At 38.4% G+C, this 22,879-nt stretch overlaps 1 protein-coding gene and 1 long non-coding RNA gene across 5 annotated transcripts in view; both read right to left on the bottom strand.

The window, feature by feature from the left end:
- The window catches only part of RPS6KA5 (ribosomal protein S6 kinase A5), a 177,396-nt gene that overhangs the window by 76,167 nt on the left and 78,350 nt on the right, over nt 1-22,879 (bottom strand). For 3 of the 4 annotated variants that reach the window (XM_049612320.1, XM_049612322.1, XM_049612321.1), the window contains exon 4: nt 1,193-1,308. The exons of the other annotated variant lie outside the window; for it this stretch is intronic. In XM_049612320.1, coding sequence (XP_049468277.1) covers nt 1,193-1,308 — 116 coding nt within the window. The remainder of the gene's footprint in view (nt 1-1,192; nt 1,309-22,879) is intronic. 4 annotated transcript variants of the gene reach the window in all.
- On the bottom strand, nt 2,495-22,511 carry LOC125909256 (uncharacterized). The gene is made up of 2 exons (XR_007453621.1): nt 5,632-22,511; nt 2,495-5,542 (listed from the first exon to the last, which is right to left on the bottom strand). It is a non-coding gene; the product is annotated as an uncharacterized LOC125909256 (long non-coding RNA).

Below are 22,879 nucleotides of genomic sequence, written 5' to 3'. Positions count from 1 at the left end.
CTCCTGCTCTGACCCCACCCCCACCCCCCGCCCCATCCAGTCCTGGCTCTGTTCTGCTCTAGATGTCCCCTTTCCTTGATCCTCTCCTTCTGTGCTTGTGTCTTCTCACCATCTTTTCTCACAGCCTCTCCCGTCCATTGCCTCCATCTTGCAATTCCAGTCTCCTTGCCACTTTAAAATTTTCCTCCCTCTTCCCTGCCTTTTCCTTCATCTCTCTCCACTCCTGTCCATGCTCCATAAACACCACTTTAATCCCTGTTCATGTCTAATCCAGTGCAGGATCTGAATTCATGACAAAGAATAGTAAGTAGCTCTACAATGCACCTGTCTCATCCTAATGTAGCGACTCAAGTCGTGATGGCCTCATGATCTCACACACTTTGATGAAAATTACTCAAACACTTTCTATTTCTGAGGAAATACACACACACTTGGTCTACACAGCTAACTGCTTCTATAATAATCCATCCTCATTAAGTTAAAAAAAATTTAGTCAAAATTTCTTCGATCAAGATTAATAGTATCTGAAATAATATATATATTTTTAAAGTTCGAATGGATTTTATGGAGTTCAAACAGCAGCACAGGCATGAATTCCACTTAAAGTTTTTAGCAACTGAGTTCGCGCTACATGGAGACAATGGAAGAGAAGGGACAGAGAGGGAACAAGAGGGGGGCCCCAGGGGCAAAACAAAGGCAAAGGCAGACCAGAGTGGGACAGCGGGGTAGCTGGGTAGCGTGGCAGGCACTTCTTTCCAAAAACTCATATTCTTCAACTTAATCAGGAAATATACCCTGCAAACAAACAGGCAGAGTCTGCAACGGAGTAAGTCACAACTAAGCAAATATAGATTATGACTTGTGGTTTTATTTCAAAGGTTATTTTAAGAATGAAAAGCTTTTATTCTAATGGTACTTTGTAATAAGCATTAGGATTTTTCATAAACAAGAACCAAAGAACTGCTCACATTCTACCTTTTTAATCCGTATCGCAGGAACTACCAAGAAAAAAAGATGATTTTTGAAAACGGGAACTACAGAATTGAGAATATTGGCAACGGTGTGTAAGTGTGCTTTCACAATCTCCACGAAGACAATGATGTTTAAAACAGTAGCTCTTTAGCTCCAGAATTACCTCAGTTAAAATAGATTTTTTTTCAAGAAAAGAACTCTCAAAGACTGAGCATCTTACCTTGTGGAGATGTTCGAGGGCAAGCACAATCTCTCCAACATAGATCCGCACCTCGTGCTCTGTGAAACGCTCTCTTTGAGAAAGATGAGTAAAAAGTTCTCCACCATTTATATAATCTAAAAATGAAATATATTTTTTTCTTTCTTTGACTTGTATTCATAAACTTAAGGAAGTATTCCCTTTTAAACATTTTGGATTAACCACAAGGCACTGACTTTAATATATTATTTTTGTATAATTCTTTGTCTATAGTATATAGTTTCATCTAGAACATATTACTAAATACACATAGTAATACATTTCATAAGATAACGACTACCCTAAGCCACAATCAAATGAATGTGCATGGAGTATTGCCATTAAAACTATTACATGACATCTGTATATATTTAAATACATTTTTCCAAATGCAGTGTATCAAAACCTCTGCCATCACCACATAATACTTAGCTTGCTGTGGAGTAGCAAAACATCAACCATTGCAACAACTAAGATAAAAAAAGGAACAGAACAAAACAGAACACAAACAAAAATCTCAGCTTTTCCTTTGTAATAGCTGCCAGTCACTATCTGAGCAGATTCCCTATTTTCTAGAATTTTCTATGTACCCTTTCAAAAATGTGTTTCAGGTAGCAGGTGGCCTTCTTATTGCTCTATGCAGCCCATAAGTAAAAGTGGCACAAGGTGGCTGAGTCAAACACCTGACACTGAAAGATTCCCATTTCCCTCTTAATTTGCCCCATTTATCCCAAGAATAATGAAATTAGAGACAAAAAAGGCTACAGTGAGAAATACATAAGAGAGCTGAATAATAATAATAATATAACATAATAATATATTATAATGTGATTAATAATATAATTACTAATTATAAATATAATTATTATAATATAGACAGTATAAATATAATTATATTTAATAATAATTACCATTATTATTTGTAAAAATTATTTGTTTGTAATTAGCTCTAATAAGACATTTATTGATAATCTGATAGTAGCTTCATCAGAAACTAACCACTGCTACCTGACCACACAACATCTACGTGTGAGAAACAACATATACCTAGAAAATAGTCACAGATGTAATTTAAAGCTTTCCTCCTAAAAATTTGAGAAACATGCATCCCAAGTATATTCATTTATCAAGTTCAGCAAAATTTGAAAAAGGAACAAAGCAAAATCTTCACGAACTTGCAAATTTTTGTTTCATCTTGCCTGGTTAGCTTTAAATTCCAAAAAAGCAGATGCAACAGAATGAAAGAACTCTAATGGTTGTTTTGCAGTGTGTTTTACAAAGCGCATGCCAATAAAAAGCATTGCCCTTCTAAGGCTTCTGCATTTTGCTCAGAGGTTTTAATTATATCTTAACACAAAGCTAATTATTAAAAAGGTGTAAAGGAACACAGCATTCCTGCCAACTAACAATGAATTTTTTCTACCTTTAAGTAGTTATTTACTTAAATCAAATACTGATGTTTATGCATACATGGTTTCCACACTTAGTCATGACACAGAAACAGACACCCACAGGTCAGCTGACCAACTGACAAACTCCTACCCATCCATCCTTGCATGTCCTATGCCATTTTCTCATCTTCAATAACCACTCCAGCAGTTGATCACTTCCTTTTTTGTTAGCCACTGTACTTACTAAAGACTTCTCCCACTGCAGTTATCTTACTGTATTGAAAATGTTTATTTGCACACTTGCCTTCTCTACGAAACTCTGAGCTTTCTACAAGTCTGGATCAATGTATTCATCTCTACAAACAGTACCCACATACAGGAAGCACTCCATAGATATATTAATTAAACACAGATTCTTTACAGTGGAATATTAAATATACTCTGAAAAAAATCACTCTGAAACTCAAAGGCAAGTGTGTTGTAAAAAGAATCCAATATACTATCTTTCAGGGACTTCAATATAGGCCATAGGACCTGGGCTTTGTAACTCTCAGACTGGGATCAAACAGCGGTTTCACTGTGTCCTGCCTTGAGCAAATCAAGATTCTCTCAGCTGCAGTTTTTATCCATACAATGGAAATGGTTAACTACTGTGGATTATGGTTGCTTGGAACATAGAAAGTGGTTTATTTTCCATTTACTGGGGAGACAGAGAACAACTAATGACAAACTTAAGAAAACAAACCTAAAATAGCATCAAGTAACCTACTTTCTACTTTTGGAATCGCCCAAGAGCCAAAGGTGAAGACCTGACTTTCATAAAATAAAAATTTATTTGTAGGTACATGGTTGCATACTTTACAAAGTGAACAGCCAGCTCTACGCAGCGGTCCAGGTATCGACAGTGGTAAGTAGATACAGAAGCTGCCAAAGGGCTATAATGGCAGGAACTATGGTACAACTGAAGTGTCCTTATGGGTTAAGTACTTGTGCTAATCAGTGGCTGGGATATGAGGTCAGCGAGAATTTCTATAATGTAAGCAGTTGGTACTCTCAGTCATTATAATTTTAGTTGTTCTGTTTAGTGTGTTGTGGTATCTCATTATGGGTTTAATTTGCACTTTCCTGAATCATAATGATACTTAGTATCTTTCCATGGCTTATTGGACATTTAAAAAAATATTTACTTATTTTTGGGAGAGCACAGGTGGGGAAGGGCCACAGAGAGGAGGACAGAGGGTCAGAAGCCAGCTCTGCACTGATAGGCTGAAAGCAACGAGCTCGATGTGGGCTCAAACTTATAAGCCAGGAGATCATGACCTAAGCCAAAGTTGGACACTCAACCCACTGAGCCACCCGGGTGCCCCAGCTTATTGAACATTTTTATATCTTCTTTGGTGAAGTATATTAAAGTGGGTTTTGTTTTGTTTGCCTTTTGATGTTTATATTTAAGTTTATTTTTGAGAGAGAGAGAGTGTGCAGGGGAGGGAAGGGGCACAGAGAGAGAGAGAGAGGGAATTTGCCAAGCAGGCTCCACGTTCTCAACACAGAGCCTAACACAGGCTCGATCCTGCAAACCGTGAGATCGTGACCTGAGCTGAAATCAAGAGTCAGATACATAACTGACTGAACCACCCAGGGGCCCCTGATTTTCTTTTCTTCATTTGAAATATAGTTCACATAGGAGTACCTGGGTGGCTCAGTTGATTGAGTGTCTGACTTTGGCTCAGGTCATGATCTCATGGCTTGCGGGTTCGAGCCTGATGTCGGGCTCTGTGCTGACAGCTCGGAGCCTGGAGCCTGCTTTGGATTCTGTGTCTCTGGCTCTCTCTGCCCCTCCCCACTCATTCTCTCCCTCTCTCTCTCTCTCTCTCAAAAGTAAATAAACATTAAAAAAAAACAAATATAATTCACATACCATGAAATTCGATAGTTTTTAGTATATTCAGTTATGCAACTATCAACACATTCAATTTTAAAACATCTTCATCACTCCATCCAATTTAAATTCCAATTTATCTTTTTTTTCTTTAGTTGCTTGTGCTTTTGATACCATATTTAAGAAACCATTGCCAACACCAAGGTTGCAAAGATTTACCCATCTTCCACTAAGAAATTTTTTCATTTTAGCTCTTACTTTTAATCTTTGAAACATTTGGAGTTAATCCATTCATGTTGAACAAAGCAGTGAAAGTGGATATTCTTGCCTTGCTCCTGATTTTAGGGGGAAAGAATGGCTCTTGATTTTGAGGAAGTTCGCTATTCCTACCAAAAAGTAGCAGTAGGAGTGTTTTTATCACAAAGGAGTGTTGAATTTTGTCAAATGTTTTTCTATGTCTACCATGATGATAATATGGTTTCTGTCCTTTATTTGACTAGTAAGGTATATTAATTGATTTTCACTTTTCCTTGCATTCCTGGGATAAATCCTACTTGGCCACAGTATACCTTCCTTTTAATATGTTGCTGGATTCAGTTTGATAGTATTTTGTTGAGGATTTTTGTGTCTTTATTCATAAGAGATATTGGTTTATAATTTTCTTGATTTATCTTGATATTTTTGTCTGGTTTTGGTGTTGAGGTAATACTGGCCTCATAGAATTGGTTGGAAAGTGTTTCTTCCTCTTCTATATTTTGGACATTTGTGAAGACTGGCATTAATTCCTTCTTAAACATTTGTCAGTATTCACTACGGAAGCTACATGGGTCTGGGCTTTTCATTGTGGTTAGTTCATTACGTCTTCTCCTTCTTCAATTTACTTACTTGTTATAGGTCTATTCAGATGTTATATTTCCTCTAGTCAACTCTAATAGTTTGTGCCTTTCTAGGAATTTATTTCACCTAAATTGTCTAATTTTTGGCAGACAGCTGTTCACAGTTTTCCCTTATGACCCTTTTTAATTCTGTAGTTAGTAGTCCCTTCTTCTATTCCTAATTTTGCTGACTTGAGCCTTCTTCCTGTGTTACTTGGCCAATCTAACTACAGGTTTGTCAATGAATCATCTTTTGGTTTCACTCATTTGCTTTACTGTTTGCACATTCTCTATTGGATTAATTTCTGCTCTAATCTTTATTATTTCCCTTGTATCTGCTTGCTTTGGTGTGAGTTAGCTCTTCTTTTTCCAGTGCCTTAAGGTGGAAGATAAAGTTACTGATTTGAGATCTTCTTTAAAAAAAATTTTTTTTCTTCTTTTTCAATTCAGGCAATTACAACTATGAATTTCCCACTAAGCACTACTTTAGCTGCATCTCATAAGATGTGGTATGTCATGTCTTCATTCTCTCTCATCTCAAAGTATTTTCTGATTTCTCTTTAGAGTTGTTCTTTGACACACTGGTTACATAAGAGTAAATTGTTAAATTTCACAGTTGTGAATATCCCAAATTTCTTTGTGTTATTGATTTCTAACTTCATTCCATTGCAGTCAGAGAACATACTTTGTATAATTTTAAACTTTTTAAAGTTTATTGAGGTGTTTTTAAGAAAAGGTTTATTTAAGTAAAATTTACACCCAACGTGGGGCTCAAACTCACAACCCCAAGATCAAGAGTCAATGCTCTTTCAACTGAGCCAGCCAAGCACCCAGAGGTGTACTTATTTTTTTAGTGGCATACCATATGGCCTATCTTAAAAGAATGTTCCTTATCCACTTGAGAAAAATATGTACTCAGCTGTGTTTGTTCAGAGAGCTCTACAGATGTCTGTTATATCTAGGTGGTTTATCTTCTATTTCCTTGCTGCTCTTTTGCTTAGTTAATCTAAAGCATTATTGAAAGTGGAGTACTGTTGTTGAGTTGTTTATTTCTCCCTTCATTTCTATCAGTTTTACTTCACGTATTTTGGGTCTACATTGTTAGATGCATGTTTGTTTGCAATTGTTATGTCTTCCTGATGATTTGGCACTTTGATCATTATGAAGTGTCCCTTTTTAATCTGGAGTAACATTTTTTTGTTTTTGAGTCTATTTTGTTTGATATTAGTAAGCCACTCCTGCTTTCTTGTAGTTGCTGTGTGATTTCTTCTTTTCCATCTTCATTCTTTAATCTATTTGTATCTTTGAATCTACACTGTATCTCCTGTAAACAGCATAATGTTGATTCTTTTCTCCCCTTGTCTGACAACTTCTGCCTTCTGATTACATGGACTACTCCATTTACACTTAATGTTATTATTGATATTGTTGATGTCTGTCTGCTGTTCTACTTTTTCGTTTTCTATATATTTTTTCTCTATTCCTCTTTTACTCCTTTCTGTTTCACTAAGTGAATATTTTCTAATACAACATTTTAATTCCTTTAATGAATCTCACTTTTTATTAGTGGCTGTGCTATGGCTTATTATATGCACATTAACATCAAAAAAGCTTCAGATATATACCAACTTAATTTCAGTGACACACACAAACATTACTCCTGTAGAGCTCATGGCCTCTTCCTTTTTATGCGATATTGTTACACACAGTACAACTACATGTTACAAGCCACCAGAATATAACAATGATTACACAATTTTATGTCCTTCAGAGAAGCTGAGAGGAGAGCAAGTATATGTTTATAATTTAGCATGTTAGCCTTATTTACATTTTTGGTTCTCTTCGTTTTTTTTTTTTCTTGTGGATTCAAGTTATGATCTGATTCCAACTCCCTACCCCCACCAGAAGCTTGTTTTTATTTATTTTTTCTTTATTTAATAACTGAGTATTCTAGTGAGGTCTGTTTTACCTGCAAGAAGTCTCTGCTGCTGCTCCTTAGAGGACACAACCTTGGGCATTCATAGAATGGTTTAGCAGGACTCTTTTTTTTACTCTCTTTAAGAACCTGATCTGTTAAGCTGTCTGACTCTTTCATATTATACCCAGTTGTTGAGCTCCACTAATGGCTGGCTGATTGATCTATTGTTTTCAATTTATGCCCTGGGGCATAAGTTACTCCCCAGTCTGATCCAATAAATTCAGGCTCTGTTGTAGGGTTAGTTTCTGAGGCCGGTGTTTGAGATTTGTTCTGGCCCCAAAAGTGTTCTTCATCCTTGACTATTTCCCTGGTATGCTCATTCCAACAGTTTAGTGTGCTGCTCTAATGGAGCTACGAAGCCTCCTCTTAATTGCTTACCACCACCAAAGTCCCCATTTTCCCCCCTCATCCTTAGGTTTGAACTTCTACATACTCTGCTTCAAGTAAGTTCTTTTGTTAAGAACTTCAGAGTTCCGGGTTTATGCACTACTTCTCCCTCTGGGGAAATCTCTGATGCACTGCTCTGGGGCTGGGGGTGAGGACAGTGGCCCACTTCTCTCAGAGTGACACCCCTGCTTAATTAATAAGGTGCTACATGAAGGCACTAGTCCCTGGCCTTCTCAGTTTGCCTCTACCAGCACAGAACCCTCACCCTACAAATCAAGCAGGGCAAGAGCATCAGAGCTCCATATTCTCAACTTTCCAAGCCTAGAACAAAGCTTCTGCCCTAGGAGTGGGGGCTGGGTGGAGGAAAGGAGCTCCCAAACTCTCAGCCACAATTCTTTGCCAACAATTTAGCCTCTGTAGCAAGGAGCTGGGTGAATGAGAAATGCTTGGTGTCCTGAAATCTCCTGATGAGATACAGTATCTCTTAACTGGGAGCTGAGGGGAAGGGGACCCCAACTTCTTGGCTACCCCCACCCAAATGGAGTTTCGGTCATGCAGTGTGGGAGAGGGCAGAAGGTCATGGCTCAAGTGCCACCCACTTTTGCTGTTCTAACACTTAGATTTCCTTGAATAAATGTTTCTTCAACTGCTGTATGTATGCCCACCCACAGGCTAACCTCCAGAGATTTTAAATGATAACTTTTATTAGTTACAGTTGTTTCCCTGGAAAGCAGGTCCATGTAGCTCCTCACATGACCATTCTAGGAGCAAGCTCTCTTTGTTTACTTTTTAAAATAATTTAAAGGCATTCTTGTAGATTTTGGATACAAGTTCTTTGTCAAGTACATGTATGGAAAATATTATCTCTGAGTGAGTGGTTTGCTTTTAATTTTCTCAAAAGTGTCTCTTGATGAGCAGAAAATGTTTAATTTTTATTAGTTCCGTTTTCTCCTCCTCCTTCTTCCTCCTCTTCTCATACTGCTTCCGTCCGCCTCCTCCTTTTGGTTACTGTTTTGAGGAGACTTTGCCTACACTAGTTATAAAGATATTCTCCTATGATTTCTTATAAATGCTTTATATGCTTAACTTTTATGTTTAGGGTCTGTTTCAAACTAATACTTGTGTATGGAGCAAAGTAAGTGTTGAGATTCACTTTTTTCATTGTACTAGCACCACTTACTTCTTTCCCCATTGAATTGCTTTGTAACATTTGTCAAAAATCAAAGGGCTAATAGAAGTGTGGGTGTGTTTCTGGAGTCTTGTTCTATTCCACTGATCTATATGTTTCATGCCATACTGCCTTGATTACTGTGACTTAATAGTCATTTTTAAATCAGATCATTTAAGCCTCCCATATTTGTTCTTCTTTAAGACTGAACGAGCTATTCTAGTTCCTTTGTTTTTGCATAGGAATTGGAGTCAGTTTGTCAGTCTCCACCAAAAACCCTGCTTAGATTGTGACTTTGACGGTTTTCCATCTATAGTTCAATTTAGGGAGAACTGGCATGTGAACAACATTGAGTGTTCCTACTCATGAACATGGTACATCTCTCTATTAACCATGTTTTCTTTAATTTCTCTCAGCAATGTAGAATTTACAGAGTAAATTTATTCCCAAGTATTTTATGTTCAAAAAATTCCACTTTCCAGTTGTTTGATCCTACTATATAGAAATACACTTTTTTTTTCCATTTTATTTTGAAACAATCATAAATCTAAAGACAAGTCTTAAATATAGTCATAAAACTTTTTTCAGGAACCCATCTAAGTGATTTGTCAAGTTGACAACCCATCACTCAAGCACACTTTCATCTGTATGCCATACCATGACATGATCATTTACAAAATCAGTGTATTAACACAAATATATTGTTACCATCTAATACTCAATCCTAATGTCAAGTTTCCTTAGTTGTTCTCAAAGTATTACAGCAAAAGTTTCCAGTTTAGAATCAAATGTTCAGTTTAGTCATCCAATTTCTTCAGTTCGGAATAGTTCCTGTCTTCCCTTGACTTTCATAACCTTGACACTGGGAAGATTACAGACTTCGTACTTTGCACACTGTCCCACAATCTGAATTTGTCTGATGTACCTGCATGATCATACTCAGGTGAGCATCACTAGAGGAAATCATGGAAGTCGCACTGTTCTTGGTGCATCGTCTCAGGTAGGGCCTGATTTCGATTCATCCTAGTATCAATGATTTTCACTTTGATCTCTTGATTAAGGCAGTGTCTCCTTGGCTTCTCTACCGTAAAGTTACCTATTTCACTTTGTAATTAGTAAGTATTTTTGGAGAAGTACTTTGAAACCATGTAATTATCCCAAATCCCATCATTCAATTTATTTATTTACATCTGAAGGAACTCAGGGGTTTAGTTTATTCAACGAGTTAAAATTCGCTACCACCACTTATTTTTGATTCTGCAAGTGTGGTTCTTACTCTTATGGCCTGGCTCTTCTAGAATTTTGACAAAAGTCTTGTAGAGTTTACCAAGTCCCTATACCTTGGGAGGAATTTAACTGCAAACTGTCTCCCCGAAGGTGGGAGCTGCTGAAATCTTTATCGGGCTCTTTCAACCTTTCCAGCTTTTGTCTGGGCCACTTAGATGTTCACCCCATGCACTCACTGCTGGGAAGTCAGTCCACACACAGAGATTTCTGAACCACCTCACCTGTGGTTCCCTTCTTGGCAGGGTCCTTTGCCACAAAGGAAAAGGGTCCTTGCTAGCCACTGTGTTGGCCCCAAACTCCAACTTTTGACTCCTCAGCCTTGTAAGACTGCCACTTCTAGACTACATTTTGACCTCTTATTTTATATATCCTTGGAAAGAAGTATTTTTGGTATTTAAGAACCTAAGTCTTTAGTGTCAGAAAATCCAAAAATCCTAGTGATACCATTCATCAGTTGTGTGACTTTGAGCAAGTTGCTTAATCTCTTTGAATCTAAAACCATAATTATAAAAGGAGAACAATATATTTCCCTAGGGTTTGTTCATTTCATTCAACAGGCTTTGAGCCCTTATTATATAACAATTACTTTTCTAGATACTGCACCCATATGCCAAACTAAACAGGCAATAATTTTCCATCCTAGTGAAGCCTGCATTCCAGTGGGAAGAGAGAAACATAAGTAAACAAGATACTATGAATACGTTGGAAGATGATGATTGCTATGGAAAAAATAGCACAGCTAAAGGCAGATAGGGAATGCCAGGATAGAGCCGAGGACTGCATTTTAATAAGGGTGGTCGGTGTATGCCTCACCAAGGTGACTCTTGAACAAAGAATTTAAGAAAGTGAAGACATGAGCTAAGCAGATGTTGGGGGGACCCGATTCCTGGCAGAAGTAACAAATGCAAAGGCTTCAGGCGGGAGAGCCTGGTGCACCTAACAATTAGGAAGGAAGCTAACGTGGCTAGAACACAGTGAACAAGGAAAACGTAGCAGGGGAGCAAAGGTCACAGAAGTCACTGAGTTATGGGGGTGGGAGAGTTGTGCAAAGTCTTACAGACCATCACCGGGGCTGCTATGCATACCATGCACGGTACAACGTATTGTGATCCTCTGGAGCTGAGCTGGCCATTGGAAGGATCTCATCTTTCACTCTGAATGAGATGGGAAGCCTGTAGAGGATTCTGAGTAGAACAGTGAGGGAAGATAAGACTTGCGCTTTACTAGGCTCAATGATTCTGGCTGCTGTGTTGAGAAGGGCAAGGGTAGAAATAAGGGGATCACTTGGGATGAAGCAGGGTGAGAGAGGATGGTGGTTAGGAGGAAGGCGACTGCAGTGGTAGGAGTACAGATCCAGGCCCACCGGAGCACCTGAAGAGATGGAGTTGGGGAAGGCTGCTGGAAGAACAGGTTTGGAGAGGATGACCCAGAGTTCACGTCTGGGGGTAAGGAATACACAGTGTCTAACAAACACTGAAAGCTCAATACAAGGTAGTTACCATGATCCTCATCATCACCCTCAATTATTCAAAGACTGTTAAAGAGGTACAAAAGAGCCCTCTGGAACGTTTTGAGGGAGAGGAAGATAGACTTCTTATGGCTGGTTTTGGAGCAATGAAGAGCAGGCTCTGAAAGTGCTTCATGTAAATTCCTTGAAATTATGTGCAATTGTTTTCAAGCATATGTAAGCATCTGTGCATTCTTCTGAGAAGAGAGGGTCTACAGCTTTTATCAGATTCTCCAGGGAGTTGGAAGCCAAAAACAGTTTAAGGAACATGGCCCCTACAACAACATTGTAAATTTGAATCGAAAAGTTCCTATCAAGTTCTATTTACAAACAAACCAACGAGTACTGGCTGCCAGCACATGGGAAACATCCGAAAATAGTGTCCTACAGGTCTCCAGCACAGCAAACTTTATCATCACGGCACACACACCCGGTTCCGGCCTCTCCGGGGCACCGAGCTCACTTCTCACTGACTTCTACCCTTGCTTGGCATAGCTGTCCTGGGGATTATTTGTATTTAGGATTGGACTGGTGAGGTCCAGAGCTTTACAAAGTGAAATGGAGCAAGGGGTTTTCATTTTCAGCAAGATCTCTGACTACTGAGGATGTGCTGGGACCGCATTCTGGTGTCTTTACATTGGTGTGGTTATCAAGAGATCTAGCAAATCTAATAGGGTAAAGTTGGGGCTTGCTTGCCCTAAGTAAAAACAATTTAGCCAGGCAGTGAGACAACAATAACACAGATTTAAAAGACCGTAGGGATATTGTTAAATATGAGCTGAATTATAAAATCTTGACTCTCTTGAAGGAGAATACTGGAATCAGGAAAGCAGGCAGATTCTGGGACAGAGTTAGCAATGGCATGGATATGGTCAGTGACATCACAAAAACCCGGATCCTTACTGATATCTGGGAGGAAGATTCTTCTCAGCTTTATAAAGCAAGGAACCCCACCCTTCACCCCCATCCTTTCCAACTGAGCATAAATTATATTTCCTCCCATAAAAGACTTACTAAAAGCTCAGACTGAAAAAAGTCGCTGAGTGGAAACTGGAATTACCTCAGGTCTACTCTGCTTGGTCAGCTTTTGGCCCATGCCAACATGTCTACCCTGAGTAATAAGTTTCCTGTGCAAATTATGGATTCGTTAGATTTCTAGAAATTAGATTTCTCAGGTTTCTGCCAATTTCTTTCACAACAAATTGCAAGCATGAAGTTTGGCGTTTTTTGGTGGTTTGTTTGTTTGTCTGAAGCCAATGCTGACTGTTTTTATCCTGTTTATGATAGGGAAACTGTCAGAAACAGCATGAGAATGCTCCATTTTTACTGATATTCCTGAATCTTCTTGCCTCTCTGGGCATAAAGTGGACCAAGTGGTACTGACTCAGTGAAGGCTCTTGGCTACTGCTGTTTGTATGGAAGCCGCATCTCTATAGCCTGTAAGTCAGGGAAGCAGGAAAGGGCTGCTGACAGGTAGGAATTCAGGAACATAAAACAGGGTTTTCACTGCTCTCCTTTAAAATTTATTATCTCAACACAGCTCGCTGCTTTTGAGACCAGACAAAGAAGTAATAACAACTACAGACATGGGGCACCTTCTATGTGCCTGTTCCACTTAGATATGACAGTGAATCTGACCCTTATCAACAGTGCTCCTAGGTACTATTCTAATAGTATGATCCCCAGAGAAAATAGGTACTCCCTAGAGAATAGTGAGGCTAAACAAATATACAAAGTTGTATATCCTGTGAGTGGGAGGATAGGGATTATGAATATGGGCAGTCTAACTCCAAAGAGTGATTTTTTTATGCCGTATTAGAAATGTGTTTCACTTCCTCCAAATACGGTTTTACTGTTGCTTACTAACAGCAGCCTCATCGTGCAGCTGGTCTGATTAATTACTGTCCAAAAAACTGCCTTAAGATCAACTGTTCTAAAAAAAAAAAAAGAAAATCAACTGTTTTGTCCTTCAAACATGTAAATGGCTTAGAGCCAATAATTCTATATATTTGGTCATAAAATTGTGCTATCTTACATGTTTTTCACAATTAAGTTTGACAAGTCTGGAGGGCTCATCTGAATGTCACAGTGCTCAAAAGTAGACATTCTTGGCGGGAGGGGGGGTTGCTACACAGAGGGGTTTTTTTAACGGCCACAGTAAACAATGAGTTTCAATCTCTTCTAAGAATGTACCAAGCTAAAATTATCACTGACCCATTTATAGCACATAATTTAAAAGAGTCAATTTATATCTTGCAGGAATGGACTGGGCTGTTCTCTCAAAAAAAAAAAAAAAAAAAAAAGAAATTACTTGGCCTTGCCTTCAGGAATACCTCCATCCTTATGGAAGACTCCTTAATTTTTCCTAAGAGGTGATAACCTTAGCCCACCTGCCTGTTCAAGACGATGAATTGAATTTGGCAACACAGAAGAGCTACAGTCTAGGAGTCCAGGTTCTTTGTTGTTGTTATTGTTGTTGAAGTAGGCTCCACACCCAACATGGGGCTAGAATTAACGACCCTGAGATCAAGAGTCCGACGTTCTACCAATAGAGCCAGCCAGGCACCACTACAGTCTAGGTCCTTGTCAGAGATTAGAACCTCAAATTGTCGGCAGTCCAAATCTCATCAAATATTTGGTTGTGAGAAATAATACATACAAAGGATGATACATGTAATTGTATCTATACCTCTTTCTGGATATGCCATAATGGCTCTGGCCAAAGTCAGAACAGAAGAGAAGTATAAACTTGAATAACACCATTTTGGACAAATTATACTCTAATCTTGTTCCTCAGGCTTACATTATATGGAATATTGACACGAAATGTGGCATCATCTTTAGTCAAGAAAGGCTGGTGAAAACTAGTCATTACATCTGGGCCCTATTTGAAAAGTTTTTCCTAGGTCATCCTGCCTTGCCTGTGGGCTTTATTTATTTATTTTTAAACTTATCTTGATATAATTTCAAACTTACAAAAAATATTTGCCAGAACAGTACAAGGAATCCCTACATAACCATGATGAAAATTCACCAACTGTTTACATTTTGCTTCATTTGCTTTAGTATTCTTTCGTGTTTTTATATATGTGCATACTCTTCCTGAGAATAAGTTGGAGACATCACGCTCCTACCCCTAAATCCTTCAGGGTGCACCTCCTAAGGAAAAAAAAAACCCACCCTTTTCTATAACCACAGTACAATTATCAAGATCAGAAACTTTATGATAAAAACACTATTATCTAATTTGCCCTTTATTCAAGTCTTGTCATCTGTCCCACTAATACGCTCTCTAGCTACTTTTGTTTCTAGCCTAGGACCCAGTTTATGATCACACAATGCATTGGAGATCCTAGGTCTTTAGTCTGGACCCTCAGTCTTTCTTTCTTGATCTTGACATCTATGAAGAAGATAGTTCAGTTATCTCATAGACAAACCCTCAATTTCATTTTTTCCCCCCAGATGTTTTCTCATGATCAGATGCAGGTTATGCATTCTTGGAAGGAATAGCAATGACATGATGTGACCGTCTTAGAAAATATCAGGAAGCATGTGATGTTAGTTCTCCCAATATTGGTGTTAATTTTGATCACATGATTAGTGTGGTGTTTGCCAGGTTTCTCCACAGTAGAGTTACTCTGTTTCCTTTTGTAATTAACTGGTAATTTATGGGGAGATGAATTGAGACTATGTAGAAATATCCTATTCCTCATCAAACCACTGTCTACCCACTTTGGATCCAATGATGATTTTCTAATTCCATTGCTCTTTCTCTTTGTTTGTTGGACGTACATTTTGTCTGGCTGGGCAAGTATAGATTAGTAGGACAGATTCATAGAGTTAGACTGCAGAGCTATAACATACTTACATATTAAATTTTTATTGCTGACAATATTTTATAAGCGCTTTCCTCAGAAAGGCTTATAGCCACTCATACTCCCCACCAACAGTGAATGAATGCCTTAAAAAACAAAGTTCTCACCAACTCTTGATATTATTGTTATGTTTAAATTTTTACCAAATATGATAGGCATTTCCAAAAATTTCCAAGAAATTGTTAACGTGCAAAAGAAAGAAGAGAGGAAGAAAATCTGAGAGTGTGCAGCAGCTGGAACCTATTTTATAGTCCATACAATGCAAGACCTTAAATGATGCTTGTATAGACTGCTGGTTCCTTGAGTAAACTAAAAGAAACTTCTTATATGCAAATGATTACATTTTAAGGGGTTAATATAAAAAATATATAAAGAACTTACACAACTCAACACCAAAAAATCAATCTGATTAAAAAATAGACAAAAACCCCAAATAAACATTTTCCCAAAGACATCCAGATGGCCAACAGACACATGAAAAGATGCTCGACATCACTCCTCATCAGGGAAATACAAATCAAGACCACAGGTGAGGTGTCATCTCATACCTGTGAGAATGGCTAGAATCAGAAAGACAAGAAATAACAAGCGTTGGTGAGGATGTAGAGGGAAAAAAAACCCTCATGCACTGTTGGTGGGAATGTAAACTGGTGCAACCACTGTGGGAAATAGTATGGGGCTTCCTCAAAAAATTAAAAACAGAAGGCGCCTGGGTGGCTCTGTCTGTTAAGCATCTGACTCTTGATTTCTGCTCAGGTCATGATCATGAGACCAAGCCCCATATCAGGCTCTGCTCTGACAGGGCAGAACCTGCTTGGGATTCTCTCTCTCCTTCCCCTGCCCGCACATACTCTCTCTCTCTCTCTCTCTCAATATAAATAAACATTAAAAAAAAAAATTAGCAACAGGGGCACCTGGGTGGCTCAGACGGTTAAGCGCCTGACTTTGGCTCAGGTCATGATATTTGTGATTCAGTAATTCCACTACTGGGTATTTACCCAAAGAAAATGAAAACACTAATTTGAAAAGATATATGTACCCCTATGTTTACTGCAGCATTATTTACAACAGCCAAGATATGGAAGCAAGCAACTTAAATGTTTACTGGCAAATGGATAAGGAAGATGTGGGGTGTGTGTACACACACACACACACACACACACACACACACACACACACAACTGGAATATTACAGAGCCATTAAAAAGAATGAGATTTTGCCGTCTGCAACAAGAATGGACCCAGAGGGTATTTTGGTAAATGAAGTAGGTCGGAATGAGAAAGACAAACACCATAAGATTTCACTCATATGTGGAATCTAGGAAACAAAAAAATGAGTAAGCAAACAAAAGCATAATCAGACTTATAAATACAGAGCACAAACTAATGGTTGCCAGTGGGAAGGGGGTGGGGAGATGGGCAAAATGGGTCAACAAGCTTCCAGTTATGGAATGAGTAAGTCACAGGAATAAAAAGCACAGCACAGGGAAGACAGTCCATGGTATTTTAATAGTGTTGTAAGGGGACGGATGGTAACCATACTTGTGGTGAGGTAGCATAACATATAGAGAAGATGAAACACTATGTTGTACACCTGAAATCAGTGTAATATTGTGTGTCAACTACATGCAAATTTTTAAAAAATATTTTAAAAGGCAGAAGTTTGTAAAAAAAATCACAATAAAGCCAACTTAAGATAATACAAATTATATCTCTGGGCGCTCTGGGTGGCTCAGTTGGTTAAGCGTCTGACTCTTGGTTTCTGCTCAGGTCCTGATCTCATGGTTTTGTGAGTTTGAGCCCCGCATCGAGCTCTGCACAGACAGTTTGGAGTCTGCTTGGGATTCTCTCTCTCCTTCTCTCTCTCTGCCCCTCCCCATTTGTGCTGTCTCTGTCTCTCTCAAAATAAATAAATAAAAACTTAAAAAAAATTATATCTCAATTCTTTTGTATTTGCTAAATGGGTCTTTTCATGTTTAATGGCTCATATTCTCTATCTGTAGAATGTGAATATAAATAATTCCAACTCCCACATAAGATTGTCATGAGGATTCAATGAGCTACCAAGAGTTAAACTTGGGCCAGATATAATAAGCATGCACTGCACAGTGTTTATTGACTACTGTTATTGTTTATAGAGATCAATTACAATTTATAGGATTGAAAAATAATGCCCAGTTTACTTGTAATGATTTAGAAATAAAATTCAAATTCATGGTGTCCTGACATCTACTTTCTCAACGTAAGCATAATTTCAAGGCTTATAAATGTTTAACATATATTACCGTCAAGTACTACTAGGGTATAATTAGTTTTAGTCAGTATTAAGCTAAAGAGAAATGTTCTTATAGAATTGGTATTTTAGTGCAATCAAGTTTTAAAGTTGCAGAGATATCTGATTTGTATTCAAGTACAATTAACTTGCTTTTAAAGAGTTTTATGTGATAGTAGTGGGGAGTGTCGGGTAAGCACTCTGTTGCTGTATCTCTAAGAAGCATAAAAATAACTCAGAAATCACACAAATAATGTAAAAATTCAAAAGTGCAGAATCTCTGCCATTTTCAAACAATACCATCCTCCCTAAATCCTGCAGGTCCTCATCTTCTCTTTCTTCTTCCTTTGATGGCAAACTTCTTTAGAGGGTCTATGTGGATATCCGACTCTCCCTACCCTCTGTTCACTTCCTATTGTTGGTAATCAAATTACTACAAGATTTGGTGGCTTAAAACAAAACCAATTTATTACTTTATGTTGTAGGTCATAAGTCTGACATGCATGTCATTGGGCTAAAATCAAGGTGTCAGCAGGGCTGCATTTATTCTGGAAGTTCTGGGGGAAAGTCTTGTTTCCTGGTCTTCTCCAGCTTCAAGAGGCTACCCACACTGGGGCTCATGGCCCCTTCCATCTTCAAAGCCAGCAATGGCAGTCAAGTCAACTGCTCACACCCCGTTACTCTAACCTCTTCTGTAGTCACATCTCCAGTGCACTCTCCTCTTTTGCTTTCCTCTTTCACTTTTAACCACCCTCCCCTGTGATCACACTGGGCCTGTCCAGGTAATCTGGGAAAATCCCCCTATTTTAAGGTAGCTGACTAACAATTTTAATTCCATCTGCAACCTTAATTCTCATCTGTCGTATAACCTGACATATTCATGGGTTCCAAGGATTAGGCTGTGAGCATTTCTGGGTGGCCATCATTCAGCCCACCATAGCCTCTATTTACTGCTTAACACACTACAGAACAATGTCCACCTTCATAATAGCATCGTAGACTAGGGTTAAAAACAACCTTGCGTTACCAGACAATGAATGTTTTTCAGCCCTCACATTACTTGACTTTTCAGCTGTACTTTGCAAACCAAGAGAAAGATTTCAAGGAGAGTAAAGTAAGACTGGGGAACCATGCCTGTGGGTCCAGCCCAAACTGACTTGTCCCAAAATGGTTGTGTTAAAGCCACTTAACTTGGGGTAGTCCGTTTTGCAAAACAGCTAACGGAGAAGACATTGGTAAGTTGTAAATCATGCTTAAAACCAAGGGACTTGCTTAAGGTGACACAAATCCATCCGACTCCAAGATCTAAAAGCCCTGCATGATCTGACCTCACAACCACACCACACAGGACTGTTTCCACTGGGTTCACATTGACATTTTGGTAGCCCTCTACTGCTCCTATTTTCAGGCTACCACACATGCTGGGTGGAGCCCTGTGCCTGGAACATTCTTCCATATCCCCTCCTGTTGCTCACCTAACTTCTATTCTTCCTCTTAAATTACACTTTAAATGTCACTTCTCTGGGAAGGTCTTGCCTGACAACACAGACTAGACTTAGGTGTTTTCACGACTGACTTTCATTAGTGCCCTCTGCATCTCCTTCCGACTACTTGCTTCAACTAAGTACTCAGTTATGTGCTAATTTATTTAATGTCTGTCCCCCTTTTCGATTACAAGGCTCTGAGGGTAGAGAATCTTGTCTAGGTTGTTTGCTACCATTTCCAAGCACTTGGCACAGGGTAAGCAGGCATGAAGAGTTTTAGAATTGACAAAATCTTGATACAGTTCACCTCTTGTACCAAAGGGGTCAGTATCCCAAAGAGTCCTCCAGGAAACCTACATAATGAACTTGAATTTGAAGCCACATATCATCTCTCCCATGAACCATCATTTATTCGTCTACTTTTGAGACCTGCAAGAGTCCCTATGCTTCTAAACTGGCTCAGTATCAGGCCCATGGACTGAGGAAGAAGTCTTCACCCAAAAGTCTGGGTGAAGTTTATGTCTAGAGAAGTAACAAGTTACAGTGTGTAAGACTTCTACCAGTGGGCAGCAATTCTAGTACTGTGACACATTAATATGTCCTTGTAGAAAATAATTAAAAATAATTATAAAGTGCCAGATCCTTCACAGTTCCCATTAAAAGAATCTTTTTCTCTATTATGCTAGAATGATGTTCCTCTAATTTAGGCCAAATTTTTTTTTTTCATACAAGGGATGCAATTTAGGTCTTATTTCAATGACATTTAACTGACACAGATATTTAACAATAGCAAGTAGATTCCGTTTTGTTGTTGTAGGGTTATCGCATCCTCAATAATATTTCCTTCTTGGATTTAGGACAGCACACTCTGTGGTGTGGGTCTGTCTCTGTGTGTGTTTGGGAAAGGGGGAGGAGACTGGAAGAGAAGGAAGTAGCCTTTAAGCCAGTACATTTGTTTTTTAAAAACAATGAACTAATCTTCAGAACTCGACCTGAAGATCCCCACAAAATTTCCAGGATTCCAGCAACTCCCTATGACAAATTATTCGTATTTTTGAGACAATATTTTGTGGGGCTCTCATTAACAATACTGTACTGTATATTTGCAAGTTGCTAAGAGAGTAGGTCTTGAAAGTTCTCATCAGAAGAAAAAATTTTTGTAACTCTCTGAGGTGATGGGTGTGAACTAACTTAGTGTGGTAATCATTTCACAACATATAAACATATCAAATCATTATGTTGTACATCTTTAATATACTGTTATATGTCAATTACATCTCCGTAAGACTGGGGAAATATGTTATGGGATTAACATTAAAGTAAACAGCATCTGCTTTCAATCACAATTATTACTTTCTACGTATTATTTAATTTTTCCATTTCAAAACAAAAAAAAATAGGTACTCGAAGTCACTTCTAAGTATTTGCAACAACTTTTTCTGTTCATGCTTTGAGTATACTGTTGAGAAGTCATGCAACAAGAGCATTAATAACATGGAACACGTTCACTTTGTTGAGAAGAAACATACATTGCTAGTTGGTAGAGGATAGTTTCAGCTGCTCAGACCCATGCACATCTGATGTGACTTACTGTTGAACGCAGAAACTCTCTGCTGTTCTTAGTTTATGTGCTTCTATTAATAGGTGGAGACACTGAAATCCACTCGAGATACTAAGTTTGATGAGCCTTCAAATGTTGCAAAAGACTACAGAAACGACCTACACAGCACTATTTTCCCCTGAGGGCGTACAAGGATAACCATGGGAAGAGTTGGGTCAACTTTTGAAGGCTCTGTTTTGTTTATGTCATCTCCTGGAAATCAGCTGGCAGGAGGGGAAGCAGAGCTAACAGACAAAAGCAAGGGTGAAATCCTACATCTCCTGTTTTCAAAGGGAGATCTTCTGGTTCTACTTTCACTCTCCACAGATCTACTTATGTCTGGCAATACTCTGACCTCTAGTCATTTAACCTTTTTAATCTCAAATCCCTTTATTTAGCATTTCTCTCTCATGTTTCCTCTTACGGTGGCACCCTCCAAAGAGCTATCTGCTTTAAGTCCCATATTCTGCCCTCACCACTACTCCCACTGTGCACTATTACTTGGCCTTCTTTTCTTTTCTTCCCCTACAAATTTTTCTCTTGCTTCAGATTGGCCTCAAATACATGAACTCCTACACATTCTGGTTCTCATTTCCACCTACTCTTCCTCCTCCAGACCACCCAAATCTCTCTTGATCGCACCTCTTCTTGTCTTGTATCTCAAGTACAGTCTTAATATGATATACCACACATACCATACAGACATAATTTCTTTTTAATGTCATGCCAAAGTCATCTTCCTTTTTTTTTTCTTTTGGTTTTAGCTCAACTTCCTAATAGCACTTCTTCATGAATGCATTCCAGCTTATCGAAATCAAGTTCTGACTAAGACATCTCTATCAGTGTTGGACATTAGTCATATTTACTTCAAAACAAAGAAAAGGAAGTTCCTTCCATTACTGCCTGTTTCGCCAAGTACTACAGACTGCAATGTATCATGATCCAACTGCTACCATCTCGGCAATGTCCTCGCCCTGCAAAGTGTGAGATGATATTAAGACTCAAAAGTGAAACTTTAACGCTTTCAATAACTTCAATTCATATTGAAAGGATGACTCATGATACTGTCTACAAGGCCGGGGTGGCATTCATTATTAACAAAGCTCCTTGGCATCACCTTTATAAAACCCTTTGTGATTTGTTTCTTCACTCTCTTCTTTAGTGTCTTAATTCTACTGATAAATCTGATAGTTTATACAGTCATAAATCAGCTGGTATTTTGACAAAATTACCATTAACAGATCAGAGAATACCAAAAGAAAAATTGTTTTTATAGATTATTTTCCACAGAGAATTCTCTCCCACTGTTAGTTAAAATGAATACAATTTTAAGAGACAGAGAGAGAGAGACAGAGAACAAGAATAGATTAAAATATTTTTGTATTTCTTGTTATAACCATACAGAGAGAGGTACAAAGAAAGTTATAAAAGGAAGTACGTATGGTTTGCATGTTACAAGACTTGGAAAGGCTAAATAATTATATAACGGAGAAAACCCATTAAATCCATATGATACCATTAGATGTAAATTACAACAGAGCCTAAGAAGATATTCATGATGTAGAATTAAAAAAAAAAAAAAAAAACCACAGAAATGCGACTTACAACAGATGGGAGTACACAGGAGTAGTCAACAAATTACAGCCCAGGAGACAAGTCTAGTCACTGCTACTGAGCCCTAAGGTAGAAGACAGTAAAACAACAGAAATGAATGGAAGACAATTACAACTAAACCATGTGTATTGTAGGAAACAATCGTACCTACGCAGTTCTGACAGAAACACTATACTCCATATCTGGCAAGTGTCAAGGGTAAGCATCTGTCAAGATAATACTAACGTTACAATAATCTTATCGTTTGGAGAAGCCTGTGCCAATCAGGCAAATTTTGTCCCAAGGGAAGGAGACTGGTCAAGAAATGCCCAGTGAGCCATGAATCCGAGGAGGAATGTGACAGCAACCTAGT

Source organism: Panthera uncia, assembly GCF_023721935.1.
Source record: "Panthera uncia isolate 11264 chromosome B3 unlocalized genomic scaffold, Puncia_PCG_1.0 HiC_scaffold_1, whole genome shotgun sequence".
Lineage (NCBI taxonomy): Eukaryota > Metazoa > Chordata > Mammalia > Carnivora > Felidae > Panthera > Panthera uncia.
This window is presented reverse-complemented; position numbering and strand designations above follow the sequence as displayed.